Here is a 27,073-nt window from a genome sequence, read left to right as displayed (position 1 = left end):
CTTACTTCTGAGTAAACATATATAGGATTGCGCTTTTTAATATCCTACAAGATGTTTTGGTGCTGCAAACTAATGGAATTATTTTCTCGAAAAAAGTGGCACACTATTAATAATTACGCACTTAGGATACAAGGCAGCATAAGTGAATAAAACTGGATTTCTTTGTTCTCATTGCACTAATCCACTCTTTGCTTCCTTTTCTGGAGGAAGAACTTGAAAAACAACCACTGCACCGCTGAAACAGTCTCACGAGATCTCTGAGATGTTTATCGGGTCTTTGTTTTTACGTTGGGACTTCATTTCCCAAGGGGCCCCGTAAACGAACTTTTAAAAAGGAAGCCGGATGGATAGATGGGGAGCTATGATTGGACAAAAACGCTGACCTCGTTTGTCACGTTTCGCTCGATTGGAGAGCTCCCGCACCGCCTCGGGCTTGATTTTTGGTTTTTCCGTTGAGATCCGCACTGGCAGCAGCGCGAACGGGAGAGTTACAGCGGTTAGTGCGAGCGCTGAAGGGAAGCGGTCCGGGGAGGCAGAGAGCGCGGACTGCTCGCTCTGGGGCTGAGACCGAGGCGGATCTCTGGGGATTGTTCGGGTGAGGGAAGAAGCACCTCCTTATTGAGGAGCACTTCTTCTGAAGTTTAGAGCAGGAGTGTCAAGCTCAGTTGAGTGAACGGGGCGGTTCTCCTCGTCCTCACGCTCGTGCCTAAATAATTTTATACTTTTGCTGCCAGTCCCCTCATCAGGATGGTGGGGAAGAAGCCAGTGTAGGGCTGGCAGCTGGCAACGTGGTGGTGAAAGCAAGCAAGCCAGCCAGCCTTTGGAAGCATTGGTTTAGTTTCCTTCCTCAGCTGCAGTGTGGCCCGGGGCCAGTCATGGATGGTCTCAGCCCAGTCAACCCTCACATGGAGAGAAAATGAGTGACTCGTACTGTTCTCGCCTGTTTCAGCGCCCATGCTGGAGATCCCATTGGATTGTATTTAGTATAGACCCATTGAAAATAATACGGCAAGATAGGGAGAGATTGGATACAAACCTCACCACTCAATGTATTTTTAATTACTATTACATTGCGTTTATATTCCACCTTTTTTTCCCCTCTCCTGAGGAACACAAGATGGCTTACACAGCTTCGTTTTTATCTTCACAACAACCCCGTGAGGTGGTTAGGCTGAATGTGTGACTGGCCCCAGGTCACCCACTGAGTTTCAAGGTCCCCAGCCCAACACTAACCACCGCACCAGCCCTCCCTTAAGCCCCCTTCCCAAGGAATGTTCATGTGCCAACCTATTCTTTCCCCATCCCAAATTCCTGCTGCCTTGAGTATCCCTGCCATGTTTTTCCATTTTGCCATACATTCATTGCTTCTTTCCTGCAGCTGCAACTCCTGGTAAATTCACTCTGCTCTGCTTGATATTTTTGCTACCACTTTGAATGGAAGAAGGGACTGATGCTGAGGCATGCAGACGCCCCTGGCCCCTTTGCCTTACTGGAAGCATTGTTTTCTAGGCCTGAATATATGTGGCATGTGGTTGGGATGGCATGCTGGCACTTGGATGACCTCCCGGTCCAGGCCGTACATTTGATAACTGATTTAAGAGGCCTTTGTATTTTGCCTTGTCCAGTTTCACAACATCCGTGTGAAGTTTTGTTTTTAAAGGGACATAAAGTGTTTTGGCGCCCCAGAGATTAACTTGTTTTGCTTTGGTTTTTTTTTGGTGGCTTGAGCTTTCATAGGCAGATAGCAATCCCTAATTTTCAAAAGCAGAGATGATGGACGATTAAGCCCATTGAATATTTGTCACTATCCCTGAAAAGCATACTTAACTTTTTGTTTGCGGCTTGTTCTGGGAAGATGGGGCTGCTTCCTACCAGAGAGTCTATGTAGAAAAAATCATGTTTCAGTTTATTATAGTGGACAGGGTATGGAGTGGCAAATATTAATTGTGCATCAGGCAGAATGTTGCACAAATGTTTTTCTCTACAGAGATGATATCTGCTTAGACACAATAATACATATTAAACACTGCCCAGTGATGAGGGACACACTGATTATTCATGCAGCATGGTGCTCTTCATCTTTATTAGTATTTGATGTATCTCAGGGTTGAGATCTGGCATTGAAAAGCTGGATAAGCCCCAGAGACACCTGACATATGGATCAGTGGGTTAAGGTACACTGAAGGATCAATCAAGCTGAACAGGAAGGAGCTAAACATAATGGAAATTCAAAAAACATTCCAAACTTGCCTAAATAACTTGAATGTGAAATGTGAACTGAAAGTGAAAGCCACTTTACCTGTGAAATAAAGTTCTGAAATGATGGAGGTTTTTATGTGATTGAGGCTGGGTAGCAGGCAGCTGTAAGGAGGCTTGATGTTGGTGGAGGGGGGTATATAACAAATGTTACTATGAACCTTCAGTGTTACACAAGGGTCTGTTACTACAGGGTCTGCTCATCATTCATGCAGGTGACAGGACTGAGAGCCATGGCATCTTCTCCAAGAACACCCTCTTCCTGCAAAAGGTAAGGTGGATAACTAGTGGCTACCTTCACATGACTCTGTTGGTTCCCTTTCATTTATCTACAAGGTCGGTGTGTTTTGACTAAGTGAAAAGACCCATATTTCTTGTATATGTTTGCTCATTTGAGGTGCCTTTATCATTATCTTTTCCACCTGGCTAACGCATTTGTATCAATACTCTATTTTAGAAATAGACTCTTATATTGTTCTAGGCACACAATGGAAACAAGTGAAATGTTACAAAGGGTAGGGGTAAGCAGGAAAACATCATAGTGCTCCAGCATCTATCCCTACTTCCTAGGTCATCCCAGGCACAATTCAGAAGAGTTGCTTCATACAGAGCACTCTGAGCAAGTTGGTACTTCCCAACTTGCCTCCAAGACTTCTTCTTACCTGTATATTACATAGGATTGCACCTTTAATCTGTGGAAATGTATATGTTCATTCCATTCAGCCGTGCTTGCATATATTAAAATATCTGAGAATTATTTAACTGTTAGGTGTATAATTATTAAAAACAATTAATAAAGATAATTGGATCAAAATAAAATCTAAACACAATCAGACACAGGATCAGCATGGACATCCCTGACCCAAAATTATCTGTACCTAAATGGGAAAGCTTTTCATCATTTCCTAAAAGTAATTTTGTACAGAAATTTCTTGAAAGAAGAAAACACTTCCCACCCATGTGCAGCAAGGTACATTTTCAGTATTAAAAAACAATAATTTCAGACCTACATTCTTTGACCTGCATGAAACGGTGCAAATTGCATCACTCTGTCTTCTCGTAATTATGCAAGTATTGTGACTAGACAGTTTTTATGGTATTAGTAACTTGGAATTTAATCCCATGGATGTTTAGACATGCTGTGGCTGAGGAATGCTGGGAAGTGTAGGGATTTTTTAAAAAATGCATAGCATTGCGCCAGTAACTGTTCTTGTGTTCAACCACACCTTTCAGGTCAGCCACCAGCCGTGGCTCCCCTAGATATGCTAGATCCCCATCTCCTCACCAGAATGACTCTACTCCTCTTCCATCGATCAATAAACGCCTAGCCTACCTCCGCCCCTCCCGGGAACTACTGGAGTACTACCGAAAAAAGATTGCACAATTTGATGAAGAGCATGAGGAACTGGTCAAAAGACTGGAGAAATACAAGGCAACATATGATGAGCAGGTAGGAAAGGGGAGCAATTATCCAGCCAGATAATTAAATCCAGGTTTAATATTTTGAATGAGCTTTATTGCTTGCACTCTTGTTTACTGCCCTTTCTCTTGCAAAGCACGTTTTCCATCTTAAATTTTCTGGGAAAACCCAAGTAAGGAGCATTGTTCAATTTTTAAATTACTAAAATAAGTAAAGACTAATTGTCTGGGACTTGGCTATGTTTGCCAGCTCCTTATATAGCTGGAGAGGGACCACCAAACTTGATTTGCTTTAAATTATTGAGCAGTGAAGGAGGATTTTGTGCTATTTAGTTTTAAAAGTGTAACCCTGGGCTTGAGTGGTAATCCTTTGGGGCTATCTATTCCAGGGCTTAGGAACCCATGGCCATCCAGATATTTAATTACAGTTCCCATCATCTCAGACCATTGACCATACTGGCTGGTAATAATGGGTGCTGGAGTCCACCATCTTGTATGCTTGTCCAACATAGCATTAAATTATGCTATAATTATAGCAATAAACTATGCTATTATGAATTATGACAAATTATTCTGCCATAATTTAATTATGACAGAATTTGTCAAAATTAAATCAATACTGTATTTGATTGAAAAGTGCTATCATAACTTTTTAAGGACGAGCAATGGGTTTAAGAAGTGAGCAGGGGGAACTTGTTTGTATTTACATACATTTAAAGCAGCCTTAGGACAAAGACACCCATGTATGAAAGTGGTTCAAAGCCCTGTGGCTAAGTATGAGTATCTGGAAGAGTCTAGTGAATCCTAAGCTGGTATACTACAAACATTGTCTGGCTGCTTTGTTGTTGCCACTCCTGCAATGGGATACAGTGATCAATGAGGAAAAATATATCTGTCCTGCCTTTGCTTTAACTGCCAAGTGATCAATAATATGCTTCCATTTTCTCTACACAGCACAAATTACAATGGGAAATGCGTCAGCGGGAAGAAGAAATTGCAGAGCTGCAGAAGGCTTTAAGTGACATGCAGGTTTACCTCTTCCAGGAGAGAGAGCACGTTCTGCGTCTTTATGCTGAGAATGATCGACTGAAAATCAGGTTTGTTGTTCAGGTCAGAACAACAAGTTGTCAAAATAGAAGCAGTTTCTCCCCATCTCTGTGTGTGAGTCATATGCTAGCAGATAACAGAGCAGAATCTGAAAGTGGTGGAAGCTATGCATTTGAAATATGTTGGTCTGGTTTTGGGGACCATGGCCAACATCTCCCTAGCCCAGTTGGTTGTTACCCCTCTGCTGGCTTTTATAAGCCAAGAGAGTCAAGGATTCAATATGGAAGTGGCTGCACGAAGCTGTTCAAGTTCCTTGTCAGTATCTTTGAGCTGTATCAGCTGAAACTCATCTGAAAAAAAACTGGACTGTGCTTTGACTAGCTCACCTGACTCAATTCCAAGTTATAGTGAGACAAAGTCCCGGCAGATGGAAGATATTTTTTCCTAGAATTGCCTGGCAAATACATCGTAGATAGCTCCTCAGATAGCTCCAGGACAGCCTTTCTCAACTAGGTTTCTCTGGAACCCTCAATTTCATGAAAGTTCACTGAAGGGTTTGTGAGAGAGCGGAGTGGGCGGGGCGTGGAGATGCACATGCATACGCACGTGAGTTATTGCCTAAGGAGCCCTTGCGCTTGTCCTGGCTGCCTAGGAGATGGAAGGGGACTCAAGGAGTGCCGCAGCCCATGAGGGAAGTGCCAGGGCGGGAAGTGCATCCTCAGGCTCATGGAGTGTGGCACAGCAGCAATTGAATGTACCCAGCTTTAAATGACCAGCAAGAGACCTTATTTTATGTTTTCCTTTCATTGCACACACCCGCCACGATTTACAGACAGGCCCCAGTCACTGAGATGAAGGGGTAACTAATGGACTCTGCTGAGGAAGCAGCAGCACCAAGTAAAGCCTGGATGGGTAGAGATGGTCAATCTCTGGGGCATGGTGCTAGGAGAAAGAAGATGAGGAGGCTGCTTCTTTTGTCCCTGGCTGGTGACTCTTCCCACAAGCCGATCAGACTGGGCTGAAGTGGCCTTTGGCCTCTTAATCCACAAAGCAGTTCTTATGGGGAGAGTCAATCATATTGATAAAATAAATAATAACAGTCGTTATATAAATAAAAGTTCTGGTACTTCTGAGTGCATGGGCATAGGTTAGACTGAAAGATTTATACTCCTATTTATACTCCTACTAATTAAAATTTATAATAATTTTTATGCAGGGTTATCTGAGACATGAAAATTATTTCAAGAGTTTGTCCAAGGTGAAAAACTTGGGAAAGACTGATCCATGATGTCCTTGAGGCCAGCATATCACGGGTCCTTGATGGCCCTAAAAAGCTCTGCTGGGTGGCAAATAGAAGAGGGAATGGAGGCAGTGAGATACTGTTTCTTTGTTGCTCTTCCTGCCCATAAATATAACTGACTATAAGCACATACCAGGGCTCAATTGCATTGGCTATTAGTTTTTCTCCCTCTGCACTCCAGGTGTCTTGTTTTGTTTCATAGCTCTTAGCTCTGGGGTATACCACAGAAGTGTATAAGTTCTGCCCCAGAGAGAGCACTCAAGAGCAATTGTACATACTTGCAAATATAATTTAAGGATAATTAAAGGTACAGTCCTATGCATGTTCTGACAGAACAAAGACTGAAGTCATGTTGGCTGGGGGAATGCTAGTAGTACAACTTTTTCTGTCTGAACATGCATAGAATTGCACATTAAGTTATTAAGTGATGAGTTTTGTGTTCTAGAAAGAATGCCTGTTTGTTTCTACTATGTGTGTGTCTCCCGACTATATGCATGTTTCCTTAAAAAACCATGCCAGAAACAATCTAAACACTGGACAGTTTCTGGTCTATAAAATCAGTTCTTTTGTAACCTAAAGTGAACTTTGAATGCAGTAGGGAAATCAACTTTGAATTTTTATTGCCTTGCTAATGCTGCCTCTTTGGGGTTATGGCAGGAGAAGCAATCTAGTTCCTGTGTTCTTGATGGAATAGGTACACTTTGAGTATGTGAAAGAGAGGTTACAAGAGAGTTTCTTTATGTGGAAAAGAGGATAAGAGAGGGATAGGAAAGGTGATTCTGTTAGAAAAGGCTGGTTTCCTGGCTTTTTTTTTTAACTGCTAGTCGCTACCTTTTCATGAGATCTCATGCAGCAGGCAGACTCTGCAGAAAAGAGAACCTCTCCAGTATAAATGGATATGGGGTTTTCTCAGATGTCTCCTGACCTTGTTTTAGACAACTTCTAAAGACAAGGTCTGCCAGTGGGTGCATCGAGAAATAGAAATGAGTCACTTTTCTTTAAATGAATTTCAGGGAATTGGAGGACAGAAAGAAGATTCAACATCTTTTGGCTTTAGTGGGAACAGACACTGGTGAAGTAACTTATTTTCACAAGGAACCACCTCACAAGGTAAATATAACTCACAAGGTAAATTGTAGACATTTCTATTTAGAGAGCAATTTGATGGTCCCAGTTAAGTTTCTCAGGAACGTCAGGTTCTTCAAAAGCCCTCCAAGGCTGTAGATGGTGGCATACCTTGGAAGGATGATTGCAGAATCTATCTCTCCTCCCAGCCCATTGCAACCCTGCAGGAAAAAACTGTGTCAGCTGCTTCCTGAGGTCCCAAATGTGGAGGGGGATGAGGTCATTCTGAGCGGGGATGCTGGAATATAAGAAATCATATTGCTTATCCTGATCATACCAGCACACTTCCTCTAGATGGGCTCAAAGGTTTAGAGGGAAAAAATGTAAAATAAAGGACAGAGAGGCAAAAGTAACTTCTACCTCTGGGCACTGGAGATTCAGAAACCTCTGAGATCAAAGGCTTTTGTCTAGTAAGGGCATGATCCACAGGATTACCCCATTTTTTGAACTCTCTATATTGCTTTTTGGAATTATAAATTATGTTCGATTTGTTTCTGGTTGCGGTTCATATAGTAGATCAAGGGCACAATCCTATATATGTTTAAACAGAAAACCCTATAACTTTCACCATCCCCCAGCCAATGCTCCAGAGCATGGGTCCTCAAACTAAGCCCAACCCGCCATGCTCATTTAACTGGCCTGCCCCACAGGTTTTCCAGTCACCGCGTGGACTCGTGGCTTGCTCACAATTAGGTCGTTTTGGACTAGCTCAGAGAAAATGTCTCACGAGCAAGCCGGCACCTCGCCCAGTGCACCCCATCCCCATCTCGCATGCACACGCGCCCCACCCCCTCACCAGCCCATGCCCCCCCATCGGCACCGCCTTGGCAGTCCGCACCCACCATTGGCACCTGTCAACTGGCCCCCTTTAGAAAAAGTTTGAGGACCCCTGCTCCAGAACAATAGCCATAATAAAGCCCGCTCGGCAACATGGTATACACCTGAGTTGCAGGTGGTGAAGCAGGCAGGGAGATGATTGGAGCACAGGTGAAGGAAATCTCGGGACGAATCTGACTGAACACACTTACGTGCTCATTATCGAGCCTTGCTGTGGTGGTGAGGGCAACGAAGAGGCAGTTCTCTGCTTTCATTGCTTCCTCACAGTGTGGAGCTTTTCCAAGTAGTGCGAGAGGCCTGATACACTCTGGCCAGGAAAATGAAGTGGTTGCACCTTCAGCAGCCTGCTGTGACAACTTTGCCCAACACTTTAAAGATATCTACTCAGAGTAGGGCCTTTTCCACCCAGATTGTGGAATGCGCTCCCCGGAGGGGTTCGCCTGGCGCCGAGCTTATATTCTTTTCAGCGCCAAGTCAAAACCATTTTATTCGTTATTTTAGAAATTAGTATTTTAACATTTCACCAGTCACTTTTATTTTTTATTGGTTATATGTTATTTATTATATTTGTATGTATTGTATTTTGATTTTAATGATGGTAAGCCATCCGGAGATGCCATGCATAATGGATGGCATAGAAAAGTTTTAAATACATACATACTTACATACATGGATTCATATGACACAACTAGCCTTGACAAGTCAGGTGCAATGCAAAAATGGTGACCAACATGATGCAACCACCCTGGTGGGTAAATGAAGCCACAGAAGGCTGTTGTGTCATGGGAAGCAAGTCACTGAAAACTATTTCAGTAGGCCACCTACCTCTGTTCATGTGATGCACTGCACATGTCTTGGATTATAACTACCATCATCCCTATCAGTATGGTCAGTTCTAGGAGTCACAGTGTGTAATACATCTTGAAGGTGCCAAGTAAAGGGAGTTTGGTGTAGGATGTTAAAAAAAGTTCTAGGCTCCCATACACCAATGTTCACATCAAATAAACCTAGATGAGAAAGATACCTGTAATTAGAGGGGTTACTATCTATATCTCTTATTTGGAACATGTTTCCTGCATTCCACAGCATCTTTTAAGAAATGTGCAGACCTACAATGGATGTGCTATAACGTTTACATTGCCAGAACTTCACCATTTACTAAAAAAATCACAGTAAAGACTTTGGATAATAGTTATACTGAATAGTTTCCACCTGAAGACTTCAGTCTTTGACCAGACTTTGCTCAGATATGCTATTGTGCAACTCTGCTTAGTACCATGATGATGTGGAGTGGAGAGCTTATTAATCCATTTCCTAATTTTTTCACTGAATTCTATACATTCTGAAGGCATCCAGGAAGATCTGACAACGTTCCCTTTGAAAGTCAGAAAGCACAAGCCAAATTTAAATTGTTCAAGTGTCAACTCTGAGCCTAGTTAATGACTTATAACGCATTACCAGTCTCCTTGTGCTGTAATGAGAACCTACAAACATATGCATAGTTATTGCATCGAGTTGCAGGCCTAGATGATACAGCGCCAAGGCAGCACTGTTTAGGGTCCAGCTGCAGTAGAAGCTGAACCACAATATGACACTGTTTTTTAGGCATACTGTTAAGCCTTTGATTTCTTGAAAATTACTGCCTCTTAGGGTTTTGTATTACTGTTGTTTGGCATGGACTTTCTTGAAATGTCTACCTCAAATACAAAGGCAGAGAATAAGCAAATTCCTTTGTTTCTTATAGGTCACAATACCTCAAAGGATAACCAAGAGCAGGGATTCACATACTCAAAGTAATAAGCACACTTTAAAAACAGGTAATGGGAAAAGAAAAATTGTCTCCAGAAAAGGCAGCATCTAAAACATTGGGGTGTCATGGGCACGTGTGTGGGAAAGATCTGAGTTTACTGTAGGAGTGTGTTCCTTGTGATACGCAGTACAGTGAATATTCATGGGTAATATGAGATGGAAATACCTCTTTCTTCTGTATTTCACTGTGGCATAGGACATTTTTTTTCAAGTCAGTTAAAAGAAAGGGTTTCATAGCTTATCAATTAAACTTTTATTTCTGCTTCAGGTATTAAAAACTGTGGCTCAAAACCCAAGACAGAGAAACCAGAGAGTAGAAATGAATACCAGAGGGATGATCAAATTTTATTGTTACAGGTAATTGGTGGCCATGTGTGGATGTGTGCAACCTGACCTCTGCTGCTTTTAGATCTCAAAACAAAGCACTTATTATCTATGAAACCTCAGCTTTGCCAGTGGTGGGGATGATTCATTTAGCCTTCTGTGTGTGCTGTTGCCACTGAAATCTGAGGCACTTCAGTTCAGGACCATGATAACCACTTTAAAAAGAGGCAGACAGCAGTGAAGCACGGGGCAAGAAGGGTTGTGGCCATTTCCTAAACGTTTTGACCATGTATTAAATAATGGCATCGATCCAAGGATGAATTAAAGAACTTCCTGGAAAGACCTTTTCCTCTCCCTTCCTGCACCCAGGAACCATTTGTAATCCCCCTCCCCAAAGCCTGTTCTGATGGTTGGAGAGAGCATTGTGAGATGGGGTCCAGTGGAGAGATGGAAACCTTTCCCTCTATGAACTGACTTAAATTAACTTAGCTAAGGATCAAAGCTAGTAAGTACATTATAAACCCATTACTTCCCATCTGAATCAAATGCAAGAGGTTGTATATTGTGTTTGAGTGAGTAAGTGAGGCAAGCTTGTAATATTTGTTTAAAATTGCTCTGTACATTAATATCTGACCCTACTCTCTTTGTCTTTGATCTTCTCACACACAATCATACTTTGATTTCTGCTTTTAAGTGTTTGAGGCTTTGCCTCAAAGCCAGCAGTGAAAGGAGAGAACCAGCAAGTGTAGCAGAAGTGTTGTCTGTTCCATCTTTGACTTCAAAGAAATTTTAATCGGTACTTGAGATGGCTCATCATGTCAACACCCTATGTATTCATATACACACTAGTAAACCAACATAATGGGGCTTTTTTAGATGACCAACTAATATATCATTCTCATGCTGATAAGCACAGTTTATTTTGAAAGAAACAAAAGCTGCTAAAGAGTAAGTTGCTTCAGATAGCCAGCTTGTCATGTGACAGTTGGAATAATCATGAACTGGGATTGGGTCGGCACTGAATTATTTTAGGAACTTGCCAACAAAAGCTCAGTGATGTTGATACTCTTGAAGAGGACTTCAGCAAATATGGGAATCAGAATTAAGCTTCTTCACTCTTTTGTATTGTGCTGTTTGGTTGTCCTGACCGTGCAGTCTCCAAATTGCCAAACCTAAGTGGGGATGGGGCACACCCTGAGTCTGTACAGTGGGTGCAAGCTGTAGTCCTCAAAGGGGCTCTGGCACTGGTGTTGGGAGGTGGGGGCAGACAGGGAATTCTTTAACAGATCACCCTGCCATTTCAAGAAGCCCCATGAGGGAAAGAACAGACAGACAGACCTTCCAGGGTCTGGTCTCATTGCAAATACAAGAAGGGACATAGATTCCCCTGTTCTTTTCCCTACCCCCCCCCCCCTTCCAGGAGTCCCTCTGCCAAATGTTCTTCTCCATCTAGCTCAAGGTTCTCTAGGGGAGGCAAACACAGAAAGGTTGCAGAACAGCCTCCAGGTGCATCAGGGAAAGCAACCAGGCCTACACTGAAGGTACCTAAGTTTAAACCAACACATAGGGTAGGACACAACAGAGTGGTTTCTCAGGCTCTCTCCCAGTTCTTCCCCTAACAGTTCAGATACTCCATTCAACTCTAAGCACAAGGAAGAGGGGGATTATCTGAGGAGGATAGTGCTTGCATGATTCCCCAAGTTATCAGACTTGTTCAGCCAGAATAATTTTCCTGTTTTAAAGTCTGTTCGACCATTCAGCTCACTGGAGATAAGAAACTAGAGACTGAGGACAAGAATGCTCTCTCATTGGAAACTAGCACAGTATTCCTTCAGGAGGAGCAAGGCCTTCCAGAATGCCTCCTCCCTCTTCTTTTAGGAAAGTATGTAAAGCTGAATGGGACAATCTGGCTATGGCAAAGCCTTCCAACTGGTATATACTCCCTCAGGAAGTTATTGACCAGCTCAGAGTGCCACTACAGGATGCATTAATGGCAACACTTACCTCCATCATCAGCTGTTCCTGCTGATAGAGAATGTGGACCATGGGACTCATGTGATAACATGTAGAGGCAGCACTTCACAGGGACTTTGAGGCCTCAGCATTGGCTTTTTGAGCAACTGTTACAAATTCTGTATTTGTAAGAGCAGCTTACAAATGGAAGAAATGGAAAAGCTGGATTCTATTCCCAAACAGATAAAGGGTGGATTATTTAAGATTACACATACTGCAGTGCTCTTGGCAGACTCTTCTGTGGATGCAGTTCAGGATTAATCTAGAGCTGTGATGACTAAAGTGGGAGCTTGCAGAAATGTATGGTTATACAGCTTCACCCTGATATTAAAGCAGATTCTCTGCCTCTTTCCTATCCTTTCCAGGTGGAAGCTCTTCAGGCTCAGCTAGAAGAGCAAACAAAGCTGTCCAAGGAACAAACTGAAGCATTGCTAGAGGACAGACGAATCCGTATAGAAGAAGTTCAGGTCCAGCATCAGAGGGATCAGGAAAAGATTAAAGACCTTACCGAAAAGTAAGTATACTTTTCTTTGATGGGAGCCTGGGTATGTCTCATATAAAGATAAACTCCATAGGTGGCCTGTCAGCTTCATAATTGCTGTGTCTGGAAGCCTCCTGCTGGTGGTGATTTGATATGGTGAGAATTTTGGAATCCGTGTATCTCTGGAAGCAGGAGTATGGTAGCAAGGGGGGAAGCACATAGAACCTACTCTTGACATAACATCAAAGCAAATTTGCACTGTCCTACTTTGTGGATATGGACTAGAAACCCATACAAATTGCCCAGGGAGTTGTGTTGGCAGAGAATGAGATTTTTAATCTGACAGTGCATAGTATGAACCTCTGCTCAAGCACAGGAGGGAATGATAACTTTCTTATTCCCTCTGGGTATTATTTTTAATTTGAGCAAGTACATAGCATAGTAGTGGAGCACACCTTTGCACGCATATGAAGCATCAAGTTCAATTCCCAGTCAGATCAGATCTGAGAAAGACCTTGTGCCTGGTAACCCTGGAGAGTTCTTACCTGTTAGAAAAGATAGTACTATAATAGACTAGGCTGGGCAGATTTCAAGATTCCAGTATCTGATTGCTTTTTAACAGAAACCTAACATCTACCAATTTAAATAAGTCACAGAGTAACAGCTCAGGCAAGCAGGCAAACGTACCCTACCACTTAAGGAGCAAGGTGCCCTGAGCAGAAGCTCATCCCAGACCTTTGTCATTTGTAACCAGAACCAAGTTCACAAGTCTTTGTACACAAAGATCTGCTCCTTGTTTCTCCCTAAAATTCTTTTTCAGGGACATAATTTAAGGGAGGGAGTGCTTTTAAGTGGTTGCTATTGTCAGAAGTTGCATAGCTTTGTGGCAGATTCCCCACAGAATCTCTGGCAAATCCTAATCTATCCTCTGCCTCTCTTGGCTAGATGGACAAATGCCATGGCACCTGTGCAAGTCAGTTTCATATTTTCAGGTCCTTCATGGTAGTACAAAAGTGTAGGCCAAAAAAATAGGCCACAACAGCCCATGGGCAGAATACCAGTGCAGATACAATGTTAGATAAAATTGTATTAAACAGGATAATACATGTTTTCTTTCCTGTAAACTGATCTAGAACTGTAAAGCCATTGCTTCTCATTCCCTACTTTGGCTTGGAAATGGTAAAATGTAGGAACTGGGGGACAAATAAGGGTGGAAAAAAATCCATGATTAAGAAAAATCAGATTTATTCATTTAAATTAGATATTTTAAAATTTAAATTGGATTTTATTAAAATAAAATGCTTTTTGAGTAAAATTTATGCAGTTTTCTGTTTAAGAAAACTTTAAGAGATATTATAGTCCAAAGGTTATTTATCATGAAATAAGGATTAGTTTTTAATAATGTACCATGAGGCTGTATATTCATGCAATATTTACATTTTTTGGTAAATGAATTTCATTAATCCATTCACAATGTCATGCTCTTCCAGAGGTTTTTGACCATTTTTTTGATCTAGGATATATTGCAGATGCTTGGTTTTACAGTTCTCAAAAATGTGAATTTGTGACTGCAGAGATCACATGCCTCTTTTTCACAGCAAAAATGTTAAAAAATAAACATGCAGAATTGAAAAGACCTTAATCCCATTGTTCCTTTGCAAATATATATACACAGAATCAACCCCATACCTCTTAATTGTTAAGTTTCAAAAAAGTAAATGAATAGAAGATTGTTGGGAATGGAATAGATCTGCACAAGAAACTAAGTGTGAGGAGGGAGGGACAAGCAGTAGAAATGAAAGTGAAACCTTTTGAGCAGAATACTCCACAAGTCTTTGGATCTTTTTGTGTATAGCCTGAAGTTTATCATGTTATTCTTTCCCTGGAGGAGAAAACTTATAATGGCAGCAGGCTGTAAAAGGGATCCAGTTTGGGAATATTTTAATTATGTTCCTCTACCTACAGGTAAGGCAGGCATGTATGCAAATTATGTAGAAAAGCATGATTTAAACCTAATCTTGCTGAGTAGTGATTTAAATCAAATCCACCCTGGGACAAATTGATTACTAATTCATTTAGTGCCTCTCCAGATACCACAAAGCTCAAAACTTGCTGTATGAGAGCACCAGAGATTTTCTCCAGATGAAGTTTGAGGCACGGGCAAATGAGAAATCCTGGATGGCAGAGAAAGACACTCTGTTGAGGAAGTTGGACAAAAGCAAAGATCCAGCCAAACGGCGCAGGGTTCGGCATGACCAGGAGGACCACAATAGAAGTCAAGACAGTGGTCAGAGCTGGCAAGACAGTAGCCCAGATCAACAAGAGAGTAGCCCAGACCAGTGGGAGAGCAGTCCCTGTCAACACAGCTTCAGCAAGGGAGCATCTCCTGGCAAGAAAGTAGATGGTTACAAGAAGAGGAAACAGAGAGATACTAAACATGTTTCTCGAAGACAGCATGCATTGCATAAAGGATATGGTGTAGAGATTAAGGTAATAGCAGCTGCTGTGATGTAACTGCCCATTTCTGAGGGCTTGGTAATATACCATGAAATTTTGACATCTGTGGTGCTGTGCCACATTGATACAGTGTTGTGTTATCCTGCCAATTGCCATATTTTATTCTAGTGTTAGGTTTTCTTTGCCTCTAGTTACCCTTTTTACTTCAATATTGTTAGCTATGTTATAATTTCAGTATGCTCTATTCTTGTCACTGGTTTTAGCTGAGAGTTTGGATTTTGAGAAGACTGTGGAGGAATTATATCTATTTGGTCTGGAGGAAAAAGTCCCACAGGGATTGGAGCTAGTTTTCAAATACATGAAGGATTGAGAAGAGGCTTCTGCCTTGAACACAGGGGACGAAAGCCAGATATGGTTGAAACACAAAAATTTGCTTTGCAAACATTGCTTTTGCCTGCTCCCTACTCAGTTATTAAAACTGAGCTTTGTTCGAAAGGCTATTGTTTTCCTGTTTTCTCGTTTCTCATCCAGAAAGTACACAACACTGAACATAGTTTAGTGCCCACTGTTTGCTGTTTGCCCACAGTCGTTGTCATGTCACATCCTAAACAAGTTGTAGCTAGAACACCAACCCGGTGTATTGATGCTATCTTAAGTCAACCACACTTTAAAAGTGTGGTGCATGGTACACATCATGGTGCTGTAAGTGATGTATAGCTTATTCCAGATTTTAGCCCTGTCTTCTTTTGGAAAGAATTTGTCATCTTTTGAAAAGGAAGCAGTTGTCCATAAACCCCCATGCATAACATCTGATAATCCTCAGCTTTTTATCTTAACCTCAGGGACTACAGGAGCAATTGACACAGGAGCAGCGGTTAGCAGACATGTACCGAGAACAGTGTATTTCCCTGGAAGAGCAGTTGGCTAAGATCCGGGAGGAGGGAGATGTAGGGCGAGAGCTCTTCAAGGTAATAACTTTTGGCTGCTGTTGGCACAGCAGCCACTCTGACATGCTGCAATCGCTACTTCCATGATCTTACTGTGATACTCCCCACTTGTAATCTTCTGTTTGCTTTCATTTTACAGGAACGCTCAGAAAAGATGGGAAAACGCCTACAGCTGATGACCCAGCGCTATGAGGCACTAGAAAAACGACGTGTTATGGAGGTGGAAGGCTTTAAAACTGACATTAAACAACTTCGGCAACGGCTGAAGGATGTGGAGAGGCAACTTTTCAAGGTAATGCTTGTTATGACCAGAAGACAGACAAGTATGAGATTTATTAGGAAGAATTAATTTTAAATGTTTTCATCCTCTGAATTAGGATTCCAAAATTTAAGGGAAGTAATCAGCTTAAAATAACATTCCAGAACAGCCATCCTTTTGCCAAATCCCCAAAAGAATAAAATATTGCTCTAATAAACTTCCTGTGGGAAGGCATTCCACCACCTGGGCTCAGCTACTGAAAAGGCTCTGCTACTCATGACTGCCTACCATATTTCATTGAAAAATGATCCCTGGACATCACATGTGTTGAACAGAAGCTTATGCAGGAGGAAGCTTATGGAAGGAGGTGGTCCTTAAAGCATGAGCGAGCAACCAGTAGATCTCAAGGTGTTTTGGACATCCACTCTGCTGCCAGCCTTCCTGATCATTGACCATGCTGGCAGGGACCTCTGAGCAGTGCCACCCCACTTTAAGACTCTCTGTAACTTATCTGTGTAGGGCTTTCAAGGTTAAACTGGCATCTTCAATTCAGCATGGGGAGAAATTCATTCTTGCCTAATTTGCACTTCACAAAGCTATACAGAAAGTAATATGTACTTATCCTTTAGCAGTTGTACTTTGGGTGATACAGTTCTCCAATCAAAGACATGTATAAAAACGTGTATAGTAATGAAAAGTGAACAGAAAAGCATCACTTAGTTAAAATATCATAGAAAAAGCATCATGTAATTAAAAATTACTTGCATAATGCATATATCAGGCAAATGTGTATATTAGGAGAAATGTATACAAATTTTCAAGTGAGCTTTAAATCAATCTCAGACTGATGCAGAAATTTCACAAAACAAATTTAAGTTTAAGAAAAAAGAAGATGCTAACTTGACAAATTGGTCCTTGAATTGAGTGTGGAAATGAAGGGGTAACCAAAATAGGAAAAATACCTTCTGAACACCTTGGTAGCAGCATGTTGCATCTGTTTGAAATTCACAAACAATAGAGGCAACCTGAACATTTTTCAAGGTAGCCTGACAGACTGTAATATAGAAGATTAGCCTGGAGGTAACAGACGATTGTCCAAAAGTGTTGTAGCTGCCATACCAGCCAAAGCAGCTAACGGCAGCAATGCCACCTTCAGAAAATGGTTGCGGGGATCTCTTTACTCTTGGAACCCAGAGCAATAGACTTAAAGATGATGTGTAAATATAAGACTGTGCAGGTATGTTATCCTTCTAGACCAAGAAGTACGTTATACTTCTTTTGTTTGGGTGTCTGTTCATTTTTCAAAAATAAGTATTCAGTTCCAAATTATTGTTCAAAGCTGATCAATTTTTTGCATTTCCATCCTTCCATCCTTTTTGCCTTTTAATAGGTGACAATGTCTGTGGGGCCAGACCAAGACCTTGCAATTCTGCATGAAGTTCGCCAAGGAAATAAGAGAACTAGAAAGATTCAAGGGGAACTGAAAAATTTAAAGTCAAAGATCTATGGCTTGGAAAATGAGCTACGTGTTTGCTGATAAGGACATGCTAGAGAGATTGACAAAGATCCTTGTTCCAATAGCTTTTTCTGCTCTGTGACAGAACTTTTAGTTTGCTTTGACCCTAGGACTTAATTTTATGCTCTAGGACTAAAGGAGCCTATTAAACAGAATGTGAGATTTAGAAGGAAACTTGGCCTTTCTTTTACACTTGTCCAGATTTGACTTCCACTTCTTGCAGTGACAGTAGATGCAACTGGGCCAAAGTCATTTGGGGTAATTTCTTACGTTCTCCGTTAACTTACTTGCACTCTCTAGGAATTCTTTCTGCCTACTCTACAAATGATGCACTGTGCAGGAACCACCAGAAAACAACTAAGTGAAGTAAGTACCATTTGTGCCACTGGTATATAATGGAGGAGATAACAGCTTCAACATGTCCTTCAAGACCTACTCTATAAAGAAGGGTTGATGAAGGTAATCAGGAATGAAGGAGGAAGGAATGAAGATGAGAAGCTGTTATGTGTTAATTTAAAAACTTCTGAGCTCTGAGGCTTTCAAGATTATTGCTCCCAGCAGGGAGCAGATCTCTTACTCAAAGCATGTTGTCTCCAAACTCAGAAGGTTTTCTCAGCTATCTTCAGGTCCCTGGAGCAAATATTTTTAGATCATACTAAAACTTCCTTGGAAGTAAACCATATTGATTTTAAAATGGGTTTTACTTTAAGTGTACCTTAGACTTAAGGTGCATTTACCCTTTATCCTAGGTAATAGTATTGCAGCCTTGGGCACAGGACTATCACCTGGAATTAACAGCATGTAAGCTGCAATCCAACATATACTCAGCAGGACCTGCTTCCAAATAAACTGGGAAGCAGTTTAGAACCACTGCTTTTATCATGAGTCTTCCTCAGGCCCTGATAGAGGCAATACTTCTGTTACAGAATTCCTTCTGGTGTGTGATATCTAGGGAAGAGTTCTTCTGTAACATCAACATCGGCATTTTTTTCTTGGCATTTTTCACTAATTCAGCTCTGCAAACAGTAAAAGAAATGATCATGTGCACAACTGCTGGCCAGTGACCAACATGTCAAGCTATCACTTCTCCAAAGAAAAGTGTTTCTAAACAGCAAAATTTATAGCCGTATGCTATGGCAACTACACCACAGTCTGATTTGCTGTTGATAACACAGTTGGGAAATTGTGGCTGCACACAGCTTTCCTGCACATGCTGTGAAATTGAAATATATGCAGTTGCCATGTATAATCATCTTCAATCAGTTTTCACACTTTATTCTGTAAGGAGCTGTTTTGCATCATTTCAAGCAATCTTTATCGCATGAGATGCTCTCTCCCTTTTGGAATTTTTTTATTCTTGTCTGGATATTTAAGTGTTGCCAAATTGTAGCGTTAGCATACACCTCTACACAGGGTCAAAACTTAAATCACTACAGCTTGCAAGTCTATCAGAAACAAGGGGTCACTGTCTTTTTTTAAAAGTTATTTACGGTAAGCAGGAAGCTGAGAATGCAAAACAGCACCACAGAAAATTGGATTATGTGTTTTGCTGTTAGAAATCGGACAAGGTAAATACTGCAATAGATGAAACCAAATCATCTGTTTCTACTTCAAATATAAATGTGATGTGCTATATCATATTTGCCTACACTTGCAACATAACATCTACACTATATTTTTGGCTTGCTTCAACTGGTCTGTAACTATGTACCAAGTAAAATTCACAGAATATTTTGAGACTTTCCAGAGAGCAAATGTTTTTTAATGCTTGAAAGTGCCTTAGAGCTGTTGCTTTGTATTTATGTCTGTTACCATATGCCTGTAAATTTCTTCTAATTCAGATTTTACACTATCAATATTGAAGTTGAAACCCTTTTCAATAAAAGCATCATAGCTCAGTCATGCGTTAAAGGCTAACATGTATTGGAGTATAAATATACAGGGATTAGTGCCCACTTGTTATTCAGTTGACAGAAGAAGGGAATGCAAAAAGTGGCACTAAAAGTGATACTTCTTGTACTGCAAGAAGTACAATTTGTGACATTAATATGCAAAGCTCAACTATATACATCAAGATAGGGAAACCTCAGGCCCTAGAGGCCAAATTTGGCTATCCCTAGCTCCCAGTCAAACTTTGCAAGGATTCCAGTGCAGTTCAAAGTTTTTAGTAGGGCCTTTTGGCGAAGCTTTTCATAATATATATAATGCAGAAATTGCAAGTTGCTGTGCTGTTCCCATTAGGGGAAAAATAACTGTAGCATAAATCCTTTTATTAGAACTTAATAAAAGACTGAGAGGCTTGAGTTCCATACACATCTTCAGGCTAGATGTAGAGATGTTTTAAGGAGCTGGAAAACTCTGCAGTTGGTGTAATATAGTTATTGCTTGGATCCAGACTTAGTCATGTTTACATCAGGCCCACAGAAATCCATGGGGTAAGTTAATTGTGAATGAAATCCCAACCATTTCTGTGGACATACTTTATAAGCATAGCTAGCTTTCATCCGGCTCCCTGATATTTCAGTATGCTTTAGCATAGTAATTCAACATTTTGCACAAAGATGTTTGATTTTGGCATGTCTAATTCTGAATTTTGCTGACTACTGTTTTTGTTTGTAATTGTTATTTTGTTTTTTAAAAAAATAATATATAACTAGCATCTCTGAGGGACTTCATGGTTGGGTCAGCTAAATATATTTTGATGAATAAACTAAGGGGCCCTGATGCTCAGGATAAGCAATATTGAAAACCCAACATGGTCATCCACTTAAAAACATGAAGGCAGAAGTTTTCTTTACTTCCCAAACAGGATGTTACATCTTGCAGCAAGGAATAGCCATACCTACTGAATATTAAATGTTTAAAATCATACAGTCATGTCAGACATAGTTTTCCCACTTAGAAAACACGTCTATAGGAAAAATAGGTAAAAAGAAATGGGGGAAGCTATCACCAATTGTGGGCAGGTGGTGTCATAGACCCAACACCATGGCCAGCAGCCACTATCTGAATTCTCTGCAATTGTCCCCACTGTAGTTCTGCTTGGAGACACTGTGAAAATTAAAATTACAGCTAGACCTAGCACAGCACCATTTAGAATCTGTTGCCCTCCAGTGTTGAATAAATTCACATGACCCATTGCTGGAGGGCACTTGGCCTGTGACTGTTTCAAACCTTGAGCCTTGCTGGAACAAGTATGCACCTCTAAATAAGCACTTTTCCAATCATCCAGATTTTACATTCTTTGCTAAAAGGAGCCACTTTCAGAGAAGGAAATGAGTTTTACCAACTGATTTTGTATTATATTATGGATATGTGGTGTGTAAAGCACTCTGACCTTTTCCAGTGGTTACATATTTCCAGCAGATCCTGGCTCCTTCAGAAGTCATCCTGCATTTTTGGAATATGTGTTCTCCCTTTGAGCATTGCTGATAGATGAACATGCCAGCAGACTGTTTCAAACTTTGGCTTTATTTTGTAAACTTAAATTACTGCTTTCTATAGACTAGGAGCCATTAAAGGCATAGAGATAAGCAGTTGGGCTTCCTTGTATGATCAAGTATGTTCGAAATCATTATCTCAGTATTCTGTTTTGGCAACAAACCAATATTAACACATGCTTCTGATTAACATTTAGTCTAAACCAACCATAGTCTTCCTTAGAAGTAGGAAAAGCATATGGGAAAAACAATGTAAGGCAGACACATACATGGGTGACCTAGTTCTATATGCTACAATAATTTATGTGCCTACTCTGAAATAACTCCCATCAGTGTCAATGAGATTTACTCTCCGGTAATTGGATAGAAAACCAGCTTTAGGTTCACAGGGTAGGCACCTGCCGATGGCCTAAACTTCAGTGGAGACTCACAAGTCCCTTGCAGCTGCTTTTTATCACTGCAACCTACTGTTTACCTGCCTCTGGCAATGATGATAGTGTCAACAAAGCAGCACTATGTGGTGCTGGCTCTCTGCCTGTGAAGCTAGTAAACACTACTTGTGAAACACGATGAGGCATAATCCCAGCTGGTGACAGTGGTGCTGAATAGGCAGACTTACTGAGGGAGGAAGCCCATTGAGGTGAGTAGCCTGAAAAGTAATAAAGAGTAGTGTAAAGGAGCCAGCAGTTCATGTATCATAATAATCACTACTGTGCCTGGCACTAGGTTCATACAACTTTGAAATAAAGCCATATGGGTCTGTGTAAAACATAAGTTTAAAGAACCAAGTAATCCTGTGTAGGTTTGCCCAGAAGTGTCACTGAGGTAAGGGAGGAAGCAGGCAAAGATGCTTCCGAAGTCTCCAGCTGGACTGTCATCCACCTGCCTACAGGAGCATCTGCCTCCAGCTGCCTCATGAAAAGGATCCTCCCACTTTGTTAAAGGATGATATTTAATATAAACCTATTTTTGAAAGGGTGTGTATATACACAGTTTGTCTAGGATTACACCTTAGATCAGGATAAGCAAAGCTGACTATATTCTGGAAAGTGACATAGCCATATAACCTCAGTTCCCTGACCAGAATACACTATTAAAATCAGCCATTTTATAAAAATATATGCTGAACCTACTTGAGTTTTTGCAGGATTTAGAAGACTTTGTCAGGAAAGACAGGTAGACACACACATACAGCAGGTGAGATATAAGGGTGAAGAAACAGAGCTTGAAGACTTTCCTATAAGAATAGCCAGGCCCAAATCACACAGCAGATTTTTGAAGAAAAAAGAAGTTTAACTTCTAGATTAAAAGTAGCCCATTTTGCTGAAAAATAAAAGCAGATGTAAAACTACCAGTTGAGATGAAAATATAGGTAGTCACTAATATTATCAACAGACCACTACAAAATATTTAAATGATCCAGGTTTTTTTAGCATAAAATCTTTGATTATATTCTTGGAATATATTTTGATAAAACAAAAAAATGTATAATTCTCATAATTCAGGCTGAAATCTTAGAATTTATATGATAAAGTCTGTTTTCTAAAGAAAAGGCCTGGAAATAATTTAAGTGCATGTAGTTGTATCATCTACCGAAATCCCAACCAAATTTGTCAACAGCAAAGAGTAGAAGAATAGCCTTGAAATTTCCTCCATGAAATATGAAACTTGTTTTATTCAGTCTTTGCCACAAAAAGCATGACATCCTTAACAAGGCTTGTGGAGGGATAGAATAACATCACACATACGCTGTATGACATTCAATGAAGAAATAACCCTATTATATATAAAAAAGAGGAAATGTTATTGCATTGCACTTATATCCTGCCTTTCTTCCACTTCCAAGGAGCCAAAGGCACCTTACAAGGCTCTCCTGTCCATTTTATGCTCAGAACAATAACCCTGTGAGGTAGGTTAAACTAAGAGACAGGATCACAGTGTGCGGCTTGGCCTGCAGGAAGTAAGACAGCGACACCAGGACCAGAACAACAGAGCACAAAGCAAGGCAAAGTCCAAATTGTTCAGAGCCTGGTATTTAGGTTAGAAGCAGATTTCAAAGGTCCAAAAGTCACAAGTCTAGAACCAGGAAAACAAAACAGGGGGCCAGTGCATGAGGTAGGATAACCAGGCAGGATTAAGAAGAGCAGCAGGAATAACAAACAAGGCTAGATAACAAAGCCGGAACTAGATACAGCAAGGGTCAAGAAAGATACAGGCACCGAAATGCACTACAGCGAACAGGAACTCCTGTGTTGTTCAATTCGCCTGGCACCTTTATATTTCTTTCGGTGCCAGGCAAAGATCAACCTTAAAAAAAAAACAATAGAATAGTTGATGCCACTAACCTCTGTTTTTGTATTTTATCTGTATTTTATTTCTATTGTATTTTTATTGTTGTGTTTTAATTTTATTATGGTTTTTATCATATGATTGTGAGCCACCCGGAGATGCTGTGGCACAAAGGCAACATACAAATGTTTTAAATAAGGCAGGATACAGACCACAACTAGCAAGAAAACTGCATTACTGTGGCCATTAGCAAAGGGAAGAGCTGGTAGCTCTTCCACCAGGGATCCCAGCTGGTGCTCATCAGAAGGCCGAGAACTTGATTTGGAGAATGGCCTGAGACCAATCCTGCAAATACTGTGTTGGTAGTTCTGGTTCTGGCCACCAGATGGAGTACTGGAGCTGAGCAGATCCTGACAGTGACTGGCCCAAAGCCACCCAGTGGACTTCATGACTGAGTGCAGGCTAGAACCCAAATTTCCTGAGTTCTAGTCCAGCATTCTTAACCACTGTACCACAATGGTTTTCAATACAACTATTTTTCCTGTGTATACTGATTCATATATTTTGTTCAAGCAGACTTGGAGAAATATTTATTTTATAAGTTCTGCTTTTATTAAATGTATTCACGTGTACAGGAGGTTGGTTGCTTTAAATGTACAGATGACATCAGCCATAGGTCTTTTTCTTGGTCATCCTTAGCTGCTGCAATACAACAGGGCTCCAGTGGTGTTCTCACCAAAGAAGGGTCATTACATCTGATGCCTTTCCATTATCCATGTATAACGAGGCCAGGGGCTGCTTGAGATGAGAACAGCTCAGAGCTATCTCAGGCTATGTGTACAGCGGGTCTAAAATCATGTCTGGATCATTTTTACAGACTCTTTGCAGGCAGTTCTGCTCCTTCTCTTCTCTGTACCCTGTAAGAAATGCCAGTACAACATCCACTGTTCTCGGGAACAGGATTTAGTTAAAGTCTACACAGACAGAAATTCTGCCATAGATGATATAGTATAGTGGTTGGGTGGACTCTTTTAGTCTAATTTTGGAAACATCTTGAGGGCTGCATTCCAGTGGTGGGAGAGGATTTCAGCTAAAATACCAGCTTGTTTTAGCTGAAAGCTCCCGCTGGTTAGGGATTAAATCTTAGAATAGGTGTTTCAACCTTTTAGACGGGTGGGGAGGAGAACTGCACAAAATTTGGGAGATTAGAAATGATCAGTGGTTGGGAACAGGAGGCAAGGCCATCAGGGAACTCTAAAGGGTTGGACTGGGATCACAGAGGAGTTGGATTTAAATTTTGGGCCTATGATCTCTACTCCTGGTGTACTGGATAGACAGAAAAAACATGGGTCTAATTAGCAGCTCACCCAGAAAAGTACTATGAGATCTTGGGCTTATTAGTGTTTCTCAGCCTAACTGACACACACAGTTGTTTTGAGGATAATGATGGAACTGTGCATGCTGCCTTGAGCTCCTTCAAGAAAAGATGGGGTAAAAATTATCAAATGGTACTAGAGATCCCTGTATCAACTTGTTTTTCTACATTTGTCATTTGCTTATATACCAATTTAAAATTGAATCTAAGAGTTCAATAATTAATGGAAAGTTAAATGAATTTATATTTGCATACCCACCTTCTTCCAAGGAGTTCAACTGCATGGCATACATTCATTGCATGCAATTAATCAAGAATATACTCTCTTGTCCTGCCTCACTTCCTCCAAGAGGGAAAATAGTTTCCCAGCATACCTTTTCTCCAGAAGAAAACATTCTGAATCTTCCTGAGCTTGAAACACAATACCAAGCAGGCATGCTAGTGTGCCATGGAATGAGCTCCTAGAATGCATCTATAATCAGTGTAAGTGGAGACGTGGAACTGGGCAGAAATGTGGAGGGGGAGAATAGAAAAATGTACTGAAAAGAAAAGCCAAGTTTGATCATTCACTGAGCCATTAACAAAGATGCACACAGACAGCTGCTCCAAGGTGACCGGGAGGGTGGCGGAATGGTCATGCTTATAAAGGCTTAGCATTAAAGACTTTTAGGGAAGTGGGGAATCTTGTAATGCTGGAATATGGTCATATGTGAGTTTGATACTGGAGAGTTACTAATTTCAGATGTCTGACTCACATCTTCAACCATGTTCTTCCCATTTTCCAACAAACTTCGTAAAGATGCAGGCAGGCAGGAAAGTAATATCAAAAACAGTATTATAGGACAGGTGATCTGTCTAGGCAGCTTCTAGATGTGCTGGAGTACAATTCCCATCAACAACACCTGGGGTAATGGGACCAGTTCTCCAAAAGATCTCAAGAACACCAGGTTGAGGAGGACTCTGTTTTCACTGAAAGAAGCTTTTCAGAGTCAGGTTTCCATTATCTTTTCAACAGGAGATGCCATGTGTTACTGAACAGGGACTGCACTTTGCAAATAAAAAAATTCTCCCCTACTTTGCCCTGGCTCCTTTCCTAAAATTCCTCTCAGTTGAGTTGCAGGAGCATCATCTTGTTTTTGTCTTAACAGTCAAAAACACTAGGGGGCACAGTCACTCCTTCTTACTGAATGGTCCTCTATTGGAACTTTTTTCCCTTATTGATCATTTTATTGAATGTACCATTCATTCACAGTGTGATTTTGTTTGTAACAATTTTTCAGCATGTATGTCACTTTAGGCTCCTTGCAAAACTGTCTCTAAGGCTGTCTGCAGCTTCTGAGAATCTGATCTAATTCCTCCACCCTTCCTACGCTAATAAAACAGCAAAAAGGAAGCTGTTAGGACATGTTTACTTGTCTGGAAAGACTGTCCATCCTGATTGCTGGTTGCTCTAGCAGAACAGTAGTATTTCTAGTCTTAGAGTCTTTACGTTTCATTGGTCAGTCTATGTGCCATTTGTTTAAAGTGCTCCTGAAGAGTTTTCTGATAGTACCAAAGGTACTATCCTAAGTTGCCCATGTGGCAGTGGTTATTAAAGAAGTCTGAATCAAGTTGGAATGATTGTTTCTGGAACAGGACTTGTTGATAGAAATGGCAGAAGGGAGTTCTGCTGACCTGGTTTGAACCAGAAACAAATGTTTCTGTATGTTTCCAGGGTTCTTTTACAAAGTACTATCTCCACATTGCATAACCAGAGGGTCCCACTGGAATAACACTATCAGAGGGAATGCAAGCAGTTCTATTAGATATCACCCTATGTATCTCTTGTCAGTATTCATACTCATATCTGAAACAAACTTAATATACCATTAGCCTAACACACATGATGGTATACTCAGAAATATCCAGGTGCATTTCCAGGTAAACTAATCCCATCTAGTGTATCCTAATCTCAGGATATGAGAACCATTTTTAGCCCAGAAGCTTGATTTCACAAGCAAATCAAGGTGGAATGAAAGCTGATGTCAGGGGGGTGCACCAAGGGAGCTCTCCTCATGACATCACCCATCCTGCTCTACACCCACTTTTTTTCTTTGGGCAGAGAGGTGGAGAGCCTGATGCTTCCCTTGGCACAGAGAAAAAGCATGGATGGAGATTGCAGGGACCAACTTCTGCAAAC

At 40.9% G+C, this 27,073-nt stretch overlaps 1 protein-coding gene across 4 annotated transcripts; it reads left to right on the top strand.

Annotated features, from left to right (window-relative positions):
- Nucleotides 1–446: 446 nt before the first annotated feature.
- On the top strand, nucleotides 447–17,964 carry CCDC77 (coiled-coil domain containing 77). 4 transcript variants are annotated; one of them, XM_044417042.1, is made up of 12 exons: nucleotides 447–496; nucleotides 2,472–2,527; nucleotides 3,490–3,706; nucleotides 4,630–4,772; nucleotides 7,036–7,132; nucleotides 9,729–9,801; nucleotides 10,062–10,150; nucleotides 12,496–12,644; nucleotides 14,702–15,101; nucleotides 15,911–16,036; nucleotides 16,155–16,307; nucleotides 17,665–17,964. In XM_044417042.1, exons 2-12 carry the CDS (start codon nucleotides 2,490–2,492, stop codon nucleotides 17,809–17,811), a joined length of 1,632 nt encoding a protein of 543 aa, XP_044272977.1. In that variant the 5' UTR covers nucleotides 447–496; nucleotides 2,472–2,489; the 3' UTR covers nucleotides 17,812–17,964. The 4 variants fall into 4 exon arrangements, with proteins under 4 accessions (XP_044272977.1, XP_044272976.1, XP_044272975.1 ...); XM_044417041.1 differs by having other exon boundaries at nucleotides 470–595; XM_044417040.1 differs by lacking the exon at nucleotides 447–496 and adding an exon at nucleotides 504–595 and having other exon boundaries at nucleotides 2,450–2,527.
- The last annotated feature ends 9,109 nt before the right edge of the window (nucleotides 17,965–27,073 follow it).

The sequence above is a fragment of the Varanus komodoensis genome, unplaced genomic scaffold (genome assembly GCF_004798865.1).
Source record: "Varanus komodoensis strain SLA01 unplaced genomic scaffold, ASM479886v1 scaffold85, whole genome shotgun sequence".
NCBI lineage: Eukaryota > Metazoa > Chordata > Lepidosauria > Squamata > Varanidae > Varanus > Varanus komodoensis.
Note: the sequence above shows the minus strand (reverse complement) of the source record. Positions and strands in the feature narration are given on the sequence as shown.

Bases quoted from the DNA above. Each gene is read 5' to 3' on its own strand.
- CCDC77 (XM_044417039.1), top strand. From the start codon at position 2,412: ATGAACCTTCAGTGTTACACAAGGGTCTGTTACTACAGGGTCTGCTCA. The intron at 3,707-4,629 runs GTAGGAAAGGGG...TTCTCTACACAG, and splicing joins AGGCAACATATGATGAGCAG to CACAAATTACAATGGGAAAT. The intron at 16,037-16,154 runs GTAATAACTTTT...TTCATTTTACAG, and splicing joins TAGGGCGAGAGCTCTTCAAG to GAACGCTCAGAAAAGATGGG.